At 47.6% G+C, this 12,271-nt stretch overlaps 1 protein-coding gene across 1 annotated transcript in view; it reads right to left on the bottom strand.

The window, feature by feature from the left end:
• Positions 1-12,271, bottom strand: part of LOC147710129 (E3 ubiquitin-protein ligase TRIM39-like) — a 112,907-nt gene that overhangs the window by 76,485 nt on the left and 24,151 nt on the right. The window contains exon 3 of the mRNA XM_086920826.1: positions 3,226-3,456. Within this exon, the coding sequence (XP_086776952.1) occupies positions 3,226-3,456 (231 nt within the window). The remainder of the gene's footprint in view (positions 1-3,225; positions 3,457-12,271) is intronic.

The following is a 12,271-nucleotide window of genomic DNA, read 5'->3' as shown; positions in this document are numbered from 1 at the left end:
CGCACGCAACCTGGGCTTCATCCTGGACTCCTCCCTCTCCATGACCAGACAAGTCAACGCCGTCTCCTCGTCGTGCTTCAACATCCTGCGCATGCTACGTAAGATCTTCCGGTGGATCCCCACCGAGACCAGGAAGACGGTCACCCAGGCCCTCGTCACCAGCCGTCTGGACTACGGCAACTCCCTCTACGCCGGAACCACCGCCAAACTCCAGGAGAGACTCCAGCGGATCCAGAACGCCTCAGCACGACTCATCCTGGACATCCCCCGTCGCAGCCACATCTCCGGACACCTGAGAGACCTGCACTGGCTCCCGGTCAACAAGAGAATCACCTTCCGTCTCCTCACCCACGCACACAAAGCCCTACACAACCAAGGCCCAGGATACCTCAACAGCCGCCTCAACTTCTACGCTCCCAAACGCCAGCTTCGATCGACCAGCCACGCCCTTGCCACTGTCCCCCGCATCCGAAGAGCCACCACAGGGGGACGGTCCATCTCCTACCTCGCCGCCAAGACATGGAACTCCCTCCCCACCCACCTCCGCCTGACCCAGGACCACCTCGCCTTCAGGAAGCAACTCAAGACCTGGCTGTTCGAGCAGTAGCGGACCCCCCTCCCCCAGCGCCTTGAGACCCTCTGGGTGAGTAGCGCGCTATATAAATGCGATGATTGATTGATTGATTACGCAATATTTGCGGCGGGCATTGTGAAGGCGTCCAATCTCCCTTTGATATCTTTGTTTTTTATGGCTGTTATTCTTGTGGACCTGGACCCAGGCACCGTCTTGTATCTTAAATTCACATTCAGAATTAAAGATATAAAGGAGGCTGTGAGGTCGCTTTGAGATGCTCCGGATCCGGTTCCTCATGGTCTTCAGTGAGAGCAATACAAGGAACTCTCAGGGTTTTCATCCAGTCTTTCTAAAGATTCCTCAAGAGGTCACATTAACGGGCTACGGACCACCATTCTAACAGGAGCAAGAGTTTGCCTATCTTTGAGACCGAAAAGTCTCCCATTTTCTCTTGTAAGCATTGAAAAGGAAGTGTAATCCACATTTTTATCTACATGGGTGGTGGCCTTGAGCCCCAAATTTGGTCACCCTGGAAAACATGGCTTCATTATCAGACAAGGGTCTACAGTGAGCACTAGTTTGGCCACACCCTTTCTCAAATGAGCTCCAGTTATAAACAAACATTTATCTATAATTTTCATAGAAGCAGAAATGGCTTTTAGTCTAACTTTATTGGTCAATTACATTTCTGTACCAACATTGACGGCCATGATCAGAATAAACAAATTCACCTTAGACTGTTTTAGAATTGGGCCTGGAACCAGAGAAAGATGATCCCTAGGGCCATATTTATGAATGGATAGAGCTGCTTTTGCACCACAATACAACCCTTAAATGTGATTTATCAAGCCACGCAAGACCAGCTTCCATTGCCCCTAACGGCTTGATAGATCCACAGCAATGCAATGCAGCACACATCGCTGCGTTGTTACTCTGCCCCAAGGAGGCCAGTGTGGAAACCCGTCGGCGCCCATCCGTCGCCAGGAGCCAGAATCCCTGCCCCCCTTCCGTCAGAACTGAGGTACCCCCAAGAATCACTTACTCTTCTGAAGCCTTACAAAAATTGACAACTTATATTTCTAACCAAATCAATCAGGCCGAAAATTTTTCCAAAGTGCTATTTAAAGTGCTTAACGCTTCATAAACCCTAGACTTTCCTCTCAAGAAATGCATGCGTCACAAGCACTTTGTGATTCTCTGTCCAACCACTTTGAAGACAAAATCAAAGTGATCCCTCAGAACTCCCCTAGCCTGTCTGAACAAGCATGTGTGGAGATTACTTTCATCCCGCCCCACTCGGACAGCGCCACCAGTTTAAGAAAGTTTAATGCTTTCTCACCGTAGACAATTCATAAAGCTCTTGCAGTAGCATTGCTGGAGGCACAGCGAGGAGAAATAACTTTATTTTACTGTCGTTCTGCAACACACATGGAAAGAGGAAAAAGCCTCCTCTGAAGGTTTCCCTTCCTGCACAGAAACAATCATCCCCGCAACCCAGGCCCCCTTGCGCCATGGTAATAAGGGGCCTGCCTTGGCGCACAGCAGCCCGTTGTGCGGCGGCGCAGCAGAAAAGGACAGGAATGTGCCGTCCCTGATAGATACGGCGCATTCCTGCCCTTTTCTTTTACAGTAGGGCAGCGCAACAGGAAGGCGTGCGGCGCTGCCGTATGGTAAAACCTCATAAATGAAGCTCCTGTTCTTACAGTGATCGTGTTATTGGGCTTCAGTTGCCGCCCGAGGACCTAATCTGTTGTCGGCAGTTTTTGTTATTATAACCGTAAATTTATATTTTTGGCTGCACCCTGATGGAGCGTTAACAACTTTGCTAATTCCGTTTACTATAATTTTGGAACAAAACGTTTCCATGTACACTAATTCCACTTCTATATTGCTCACTGATACGTTGTCATACTACAAGATGCCCCCGCATTCGCGCGCTCTATAAATGCATTACTTACTGATTTACTGTTTCCAGTGTGAACTTAAGTGCTGATATATTTATTGATATAATATATAGTGTGATCTGCTGTTATGATAGAACAAAATGGCTATTAATTTATATTTTTTTAAAAATCATTACCTTTTTCTAAATGACGAATTACATAGCTCACTGTTCATCCTAACCTGAAGTTAAAATATGTAGTGTCCATTAGGAAAAAAGTAAACGCTGTTGAAGAGAAAGAAATGTTTTCACACTTCTGAGGAAGTTGGTTTCTTTCACATTCTCACAGATTTTGCTTCGCATTCTGCTGCACATTTTTATCCTGCTTTTTTTACATTCTGCTCCCCTGTCTCCATATGTTAATTACTGTCACTGGGATTGGTTGGTGTGCTGCACCGCGCATAATACGAAAAAATGCATATATACAAAACAACTCTTCTGCATATTGAGATGGGTTACTGACATGTATGTGACATTGTAAGAAGTTAAGGTAAAGTTAAGTGTTTGTATATTGTATTGAGCAATCAGCATAAAAGGGACAGTATAGAACTGTCTGTATGTATGCTGTGTGCCTGTCGGAGTGCATGGCGTCACTGTGTTTTTACTCCGACAGGGGATCATGTGTGTTCCGCCAACACATGTAACACTGCACACAAAAAATAGATAATTTACTTTCTTCTTTTGTTGTATTTACCAAACAGTATCTCACCTTCAGGAGTTCCCACGCCGGCGCCTCACACTTCTTTTCTATCTCCATTATCAGGGCCTTGAGAGAGGTGATTTGATTGGACATTTTGGTGATATTTGCATTTTCTACCATTGTAATTTTCTTCTCCATCTCCTCCAGTTTTTCATGTAGTGCTTGCTTATTTTCTTTCAGGAGCTGCTGCAGTTTTTCAAATTCAGATTCAATTTTCTGCTTCTCAATTCTTAACGTGTCCTGTCAGGAGCAAAGAAACGATGGTCAGATATTAAAAAGCTTCCAACAAGCCGTCCTCAGAGTGGGAGTCCAGCGGGAGGTGGAGAGGATGATAGTTTTTTCAGATCACTAGCGTGACTTTCCTCATTTCTGACCTGCAGCCTCTTACTACCTTACTACTCGAAGTCATTGATCCTACAACCATTGTACCCTCATTTGATGCTGTTCTTTTTACCGCATAGTGTGCCCCCTTAGTATCCCGCCATATACCTGTTTATTGTATTACTCTCCTGGACTCATTTGTCTTGTAATTATGCGATTATCCCTGTTTTTTTCATTCTCACCAGGCCAGGAAGTTTCAGCACTTGGGGTGGAAGGCACGAGATGTGGGGTGTGCGGGCTGCCCCTGTGCTGCGAGGACATTGGCTATTTCCACCCAGGAGACGCTCAGGGTGTATCCTACTATCGATCCATTGAGAGGGATGTGAAATTACTAAAGTAGTAATTTCATACTTAAAATTATACCAGGATTATGAGTTTTGCGCTATGAAAACGAGAGATCAATAATTACCACATAAATCAAAGTCACAGCACCAGTTTCTTCAGGTAATTCACAACAAATTCCTACAGAGGACGGGTGAGGAGGTTGGTGTGACATCTTGTCCTATCTGAGGATAGGAGGCTGTGAGTTGTCAGATAAGGTATGTCACAACCTAGCGTAGAATAACAGGGTGTGAGCCATCAGGTGAAGTATATCACACCCCAGCCTGGAATAGGAGGGTTTCAGCTGACGAGAGAGGTTTGCCTCTCAAGAGTCACCATGAAGAGCTGGACTGAGGAATACTGTGGAGTCAGGCATGTCTCCACTCCTGGTGGGGGCCTGGGCTCCTGTATGTGTCATTAGTATACAGGTGGAGGGCGGTGCTTCTGTGTGTGTCACTAGTATACAGGTAGAGGGGCCTGGGCTCCTGTATGTGTCGCTAGTATACAGGTAGAGTGTTGTGCTTCTGTATGTGTTGCTAGTATACATGTGTAGGGCTGTGCTCCTGTGCAGTGTCGCTTGTGTACAGGTAGAGTGTTGTGCTTCTGTATGTGTTGCTAGTATACAGGTGGAGTGCTGTGCTCCTGTGCAGTGTCGCTAGTATACAGGTAGAGGGTGGTGCTCCCATATGTGTCACTAGTATACAGGTAGAGTGTTGTGCTTCTGTATGTGATGCTAGTATACAGGTGGAGTGCTGTGCTCCTGTGCAGTGTCGCTAGTATACAGGTAGAGAGGCATGCTTCTGTGTGTGTCACTAGTATACAGGTAGGGGATTGTGCTCCTGTGCTGAGTCACTAGGATATATGTGGGAAGTTGTGCTCCTGTATGTATCACTAGTGTACAGGGAAATGGCTGTGCTCCTGTGCTGTGTCACTAGTATACATGTAGAGGTTTGTGCTACTGTGATGTGTAACCAGTACTGGCAGTGCTTTGTTATTGTATTGGGTCACAAATCCTGGCAGACTGTTGCACTTATTAGCTCTCTCCCTGGTACAGGGATGTGTCCTTGTGCTGTGTCACAGGTCCTAGTAAAGAAAGTGCTCCTGTGCTGTGTTAAACTCTAATGGTAAAGCTCCCTGAAATAGCACTTTGAATAAAGCGAGAAACATATAGTTCATCATCACCATCACTATTTACCATTTTTTTATTTTTTTACATACTGCAGTGACTTGTAAATCACCCAAGTTGAAAGATTCTACTCTTAGGGATCGGGGCTGATCAATGTGGCTTTTCATAAGCATCCCAGGGTTATCAAATATATGCTTCCCTGAGTGGAATGATTTACAGGCAACATCTTTCATATTCAATTTTGAATTCATACTCTTCCTCCATGTTGTCAACACAATGTGTTTCTATCCTCTGTGGTCCTTTGGGGTCTTCGTCAGGACAGGGTTCCTAGTTTGGGGAACTAGTTGACAATATGAATCATCTACTCTCTGAATCCCACAGCACAATTAGGTAAGAAATGTTCAGAGACAGGGTACCTGTACAGAAGGTATTAAGTGAACAGTACAGTAGGGTACATTAGGAGAGGACTTGCCTCCAGAATGGTAACCTGGCATGTACCCCTGCATGGAGTGCCTGACTGCATGTGAAACTGGTACCCTGACTTTTTGTGAGGCCCGTAATCCCCCTAATATATTGTGTGCAAAGAGGCCTAGGCCTATCCTTGGTAATTTACATTTCAGAACCTGTTTGCTGATGTGGAGAGGCGCGCCAAGCGTGTCCCCTTAACCCACATGACACTACTTCTCAAGTCCTGACCAAAGTGGTGGTGGCAGCGTACCCGGTTCTGTGGATAATTAGTTATGACCAGACCTCTTTCCTGTGTGAGATGTCTACTGTACTGTTTGGTGAAGGCCCCAGACCCTTGCGCTAACCTTCCTTGTGCATGGCCAGTGCATGTCGGCACAGTGGATGTGTAGCACATGTGGTAATAGTACTCTGGGTACGGGAAGGGTCTGAGTAGAGGACTTCTTGACCAATGTAGGCTGCGCTATGTAGAGTACTCGAAGTATTGCTGTGAAACCAGGGCTGGTATCTGCATAACAGACAGTCTCCCAGGGGTGAGGGGACAGAACCTGAAGTCTGCCCTACTTCCTGGAAGAACTGAAGGTCTTGCTAGCACTTAGAAGCCTGCCTAGTAAGGAACGGAAGGAGAGTTCCAGGCACTGCAGAAGCAGAGTCTGTTCAGGAGAGAAGCCAGCATACTCCCAGGATAAGAAACACCCAGACAAAGCTGACAGCCAGGTGGAGAGAAGCCAGATATGAGCTGTGTTGTGTGGGGTCTCCTGGCTCTCAGACAGGTTCTCAATGCGATCTGTACCAAACCTTTCAAGGGAGAATATAGCCTCATAGCCCACAGTGGAGGGCTTTACTGGCCATTAAACGCCCACTCCACCATTTAATGCCTGAGCCGAAGGTGAGGGCCTTTAACAAGGGAGCAGGCCTTTATAGCCTGCTACGGACGGCTATAAGGCTATTATAACATTCCGCCCCTAGGAGGCAGAATGTTCTAAATAGTGAACACAGGCCTCCCAGAGCCGGATGGAATTGATAGCCCTTCGGCTCCATGAGCCCTTTGTTTACAGCAACAGCTGTGAAAGAGTAACTTTGGAATGTTGATGCTCGGGCTTCTACCGCCCATTAAAAGCCTGGAGCACTACATTATCTTCAATGGAGCGCTCAACATTCTAATGTGCTAATCAGCATTCTATCGTCTGGTGCCCTGATATGTGCCTGCGCTGTCTGATGTCAGAACTGCCCCACGAAGAACCATCATCAATGTTGATGCAAAAGCACTGATCTGGCCTGGAAACCCACAAATGCCAATAACAGTCATTCACTGAAGACCTGACCCTAGGTCGCAACTGCTGCGAGAGGCCACATCTGTCAAAGACAAATCTCACTGTGAAGGCCGCTGAACTGATTGTCACCAGCAGTCCTTGACCCGAGTGAGGCTGCGGTTACAGCTCAACACTACTGAAGGTGCAGCTACAGGAACAGGTACGCTCAGCACATCCATCAACGCCACGAGAGCCACAACTCCACTGTGAAGGGAAATCAGGCCTAACTTACAACAAACTGAAAGAGCAAAGGTTTAGCAGAAACCAGCAGTGTGAGCAATATAGTTTCTGCCCGTGTGAACTCTTTGCGACATAAGTCATTGAACTGATCCACGCAGCAGCCGGTAAGGAGATCCAGGTGGAACGGAACCTGTGTGTGAATCATGCCTCGATCCTTATGACATACCGGGGACTATAAACATTACAACTCCTAGGGAGGGAAGAGGGCACCAGAGGGGTTGCTGGACCTTTCTTGGGATTGTACAGAGCAATCCTGTAATTAAAACTTTACTGAACTAAGTGGTATTTCGTTTTGCTGTGAATTTAAAGGACTTTCTAACTAGAAATAAGCACTGGGCTACAAATAACATTACTCTGTTGGTTGATTGACAGATAAGTCCTGCGTGCTTGCCCCACCTGGTACCACCCTAAGAAGAATTGGACTGCTCAACCTCGCTACCCTGAGAGTCAAGTGCAGAAAGGGATGTCCTTGGTCGGGTTTTCCAGGGTATAGTTGGAACCCTGAGGCTGGTGGGCAGAGCTATGATCGGATGCCAGAGTTTTGAAGCAGTGAACGGGTCACTCAGCTGTCAATTCTATTGAGGGTATAACGACAAGTGAAATAACAACCACTACAGAATGAAGGGTGTACATTAGGAAAAACACTTCCCTCAAACTCAGAGGGACTACCAGATACCACCAAAATATTTATATTGAAACTTTCTTTAACTTGGCTGTTGTCGCCCCCTCGATGAACACTTAAATGTCACGGCCAAGATGAGGCGTAATGAGGCCAACTCCTCTGTCTGAATGGCGATAAATGTGCCGATGGTGCTTCCAAGTTACAGGCCTGCCCTTTCTCCCAGTCTAAGGCAGGGCCGCGTGCACTGGTTCTACTGGGGAGCTCCGTTCAGGTATGCCCTGTCCCTCTAAGAGCAGTTTAATGCAGGCTTAAAATATCACACTTCAAACTATGCCCAATTTATGAGACTTTCAGATGAACCTCATAGTGAGGACTGAGTTGGTCAGCTAATGTCTGAAGTCAGTGGCTTAAACAGCCTGTGCCCATGTCGATTTGAGGATTAGAAATGCATTTGTCCTGAAGAAGGGAATGTACATGTCCCAAAACGTTCCCAGATTCTAGGGCATTTGGTTTCTAATAACTTAACTCTTCATGGATTTAAAATCACAATAAATATTTGTTTCCTTTAATTAGAAGATAATCCCCTGGAGAGTGTGTAATTTACGAGTAGGTAAACTACCAAGATGTCAGTTTCTCTTTGTCAACAGCTTTGCCAGAAGTCATGGGGCTGCATAAACCATCTACATGGCTAGGCCATAGGTAACCATTCCCACAACCAAGCAAGAAATCAAACACAATGGTAGATTCAGTCTGATGGATGAATAGATAACTCAAGACCCATGCAGGTGGGATGGGAAACCCTTTGGCTGGTGAGAGACGAGTACCCCGGCCCCCAGTGCTCAAATGTATTGTTGTCGGATCCATAATGCTGATTTTTGGTCACAGGCGAAAACGCATCATACGTGTGCGCCATGACACATGCCTGTCTCATGGAGTGCGGGGTCTTGGTGGATTGGTGGGAGCACCGAAAGTGCTGCCCTCATAGTGGTGGAAGGTTACCGCCTTCACCAGGAGTGAAGCAGAACAAGCGTGGTGGTGGCAGCATACAGTGTAGTGATCAGTAGTAGTGAACAGTTACTATTTACCCTGTGCCACTGGAGTGAGGCGTACAGGCTCACTCACCATTTTAAAAGTTCCACTGCTGTGTGCTTAACTCACCCCTGGCATACATCAGGTAGATTTGGAAGGGAAACATCCTTTACAACGCAACTTTTACCACGCAGTGCCTTTACGACGCAACTTTTACAACGCAAACCATTACAACGCATTGCGCTGGGGGGCGCTCTAGGATAGAGAATAGGTTTAATTTACTATCCAACACCTTCCCTACTATCCACGGGGACTGGAGTTGGAATAGTAAATTAAACTATTCACTATCCAGCGTCCCAAAGCACTATGCGTTGTAAAGCCATGCGTTGTAAAAACCGCGTTGTAAAGGCATGCGTGGTAAAAGCATGCGTTGTAAAGTCATACATCCGATTTGGAAGTGTGTGCATGATGGAAACATGTGCCATGTGCGTGTGTGCTCACAAGGAATACACTACACAAGGGTGAAGTGTGGTACACTGCGTGCATGGTAAATGTGTGTGCTGGCAGTGTGTGTACTGGATCAGAGTATGTAACTTTAAAAACAGAGAGACTGCAGTACTGAACAGTGTGCAACGGCAGAGCGAGTGTGCTGCACATGGCTATGCTGGTGGCAGGCGCGCAACACCCATTGTGCTCACCGGGCTTCAGCCCCCCCCGTCGTTTGCGTCAGCAACACCCATTGGGCTCACCGGGCTTCAGCCCCCCCCCCCGTCGTTTGTGTCAGCCCGCGCTGAGACAGCTTCGCGGGCTGGCGACGTCTAGTTTCAGCCGCACCCAAGTACTTCACAGGTCTTTAAAAGACTGTGTACTTGTAAATGAGGCTTTTGTTGTGTTTTCATCCCCATTTACAGCCGGTCTGGTTATGGCTGGAAGATTTAGCCACCTCCGAAATCTTTTTCAGCCCCCCCCCCCGAAATTTGGCTCTAGTCGCCCGCCTGGCTGGTGGTAGCATACTACATGAGATTAACAGTGCTGGGCAATGTGTGTGCTGTGGATGTACACGGAGTGCAGAAGGGCCTGCACTGGTGCACTACCTGGAGGACCTTGGGTTCCATTTTGGGGAATCCAAGCCAGCCTGGTGCTAAAACGAGGAGTAGAGGAATCCCCCAGACTGAGCTATGTATTACGGCATTCCCATGAGCCGGGAGGGACATGAACTGAGGGCTCTTTAATTCAGCGACATCACAAGGGAGAAGCCTGGACACCTCTCAGGAAGAGAGGGTGGGCTGATAAGGGTAGAGGAGTCTCAGAACCAACAACTTTGTCATCTGCTAAGCAGCCAGACGGGCTGTGTGAGGAGGGAAGAACTGCCCAAGCCAGCTAGTCTCTCTGTTGGGTAAGGGATATCACCCAGGGAAACGAAGATCACCTGCTCTGGAGCCTGGCGCACCACTGCCTGCCTGCTTGCCAAGACTGGTCTGCCCACTCCCTGCACCGTCCGAGTCGTAGCCAGGGTGCTGGACTGAGTAGGTGACCCTGTAAGCCAGGAGAGACCACTGTGAACTGAACCTGGGAGCGCGACAGGAGAAACCCGCTCCCGCACCAATCGAGCCTTCACCCGTGGGCCGGATTGCCTTGGCAACCCCGTATGCCAGAGTGGGCTGCAGTGGACGCCAACATCAGGTCAGTGTGACCGGACTAGCAGGTAGCAAACCCATATACCATGAAGGGCCGCAAGAGACGCTGAGGCCAAGGTTCTGGGTTGTCGTCTGAGACCGAGATACTGCAAGGTGGGACCAAACCGCATTCTGTGGACTCCACTGATGGAAGCCCGAGGAGCAACAGGACCCAGCTGGAGCCTCGTTGGAGCCAGGAGATCACCCCCTCCCCCCCCCCCCCCACAATCCCTGTTGAGGAAGAAATGACTTACTGCATGACTGCTGGAGCAGGAGCAACCCTGACCATCTAAATCCGCAGAAAGTTGGTGCCTGCCAGGTGCTGCGGCATGTGATTGTGCCCATCCCAACGTAGCCGATCTAGAACAGGACCGCGCTGCATCGCCAAAGGTTTCTCTACCTCCAGAACGTTTAAGCCAAGAACTGGGCCATTGGGACCCCAGGACACATGCCGCCATTGGTGCAGCAAACCCCTAGACTCTAGCGACGGAACTTACTAACAGAGTCCGAGGTAAGTACTGTTTACTAGTTTACATTCCCTGGAGGCGGCCTTCAGTAAATGGGGAATAACACTGAACCTGTTGCACTGCAGGTGGGAGGACAGGGAGTGGCTTGACAACTACTAGAGCCCCGACCTCAAGGGGTTTGTAATATTGCTTTTGAATGTTGTTTACCTTGGTTTGTGTAGAGTTAGAATTAAGATACTTCTTTCTATGTAAAAACATTGATTTATTGTTCGCACTGCTCGCACGTTGAGTTATGAGTCATGTTCACTGATCTGAGCTTCCCCCGAAGGAGCCTTGACTGCTTGACCTACACTGCCCAACTGAGATTCAGGTGCAGAAGGAGGTGCTTGACCCAGGTGAACAGGATCCATAGGAGGGCGGGCCCAGGGACATCGCGAGTAAACGGCCTCAGACACCTGGATTGGGTCCAGTAGCCGCGTGGCCCTCTAAACAGTGTTCTGATACACGCATACACAAACTTACAAAGGCACACACTCTTACATATGTACAAATGCATGATCACACTTGCACACGGATGCATAGATGCGTGCATATACTCACAGATGCATATCTCAGTTCCGTGCATACATAACCTCACAGAGGCACACACTCAAACAGATGCACACATTAGTGTGCGCACTCACAGATGCATAGATGTATACATATACTCAAAGATGCATATCTCTGTCTGCTCCGTGCATACATAACCTCGCAGAGGCACACACTCATACATAAGGACACATTAGTGTGTGCACACACAGATGCATAGATGCATGCACATACTCACAGATGCATATCTCCACTCCATGCACACATAACCTCACAGAGGCACCCACTCACGCAGATGCACACATAGATGCATAGATGCTTGTACAAACTCAGAGATTAATATTCATAACCAGTGCTTACACAACCCACAAATACCCACTTTCGCATGAACACACCCACGCATACACGTACTCTCAGTGCACACACTCATATAGAAGCATAAATGTACTTACTCACAAACACTACCAGACCTTGCAATATGCGAACCTATTGACAGGCATTCACATATGGAAGTACAAACTCACAGAAAATAAAAACAGACCAAAGCATACACAACCCCCTAATACACATACACAAATGTGCACATGAATTTGCATACTCTGTGGCTCAACATCCATACATGCACACACATACAAATATGTATCTATGTCCACAATAACAGATGCGCAGACATGAATGCACTCCCAAAGATAATTTCAGAGACGTCCACATATGAACACATCTTAGGACATGCAGACATAAGCATGGACATGCTCAGACAAACTAGTACATGCTCACAGCTAGATAATGCCACATTTGTACATACTCACACGATTACACACCAATTA

The sequence above is a fragment of the Lissotriton vulgaris genome, chromosome 5, assembly GCF_964263255.1.
Source record: "Lissotriton vulgaris chromosome 5, aLisVul1.2, whole genome shotgun sequence".
NCBI lineage: Eukaryota > Metazoa > Chordata > Amphibia > Caudata > Salamandridae > Lissotriton > Lissotriton vulgaris.
The sequence above is the reverse complement of the archived record's forward strand: the minus strand, read 5'-3'. Positions and strand labels throughout refer to the sequence as shown.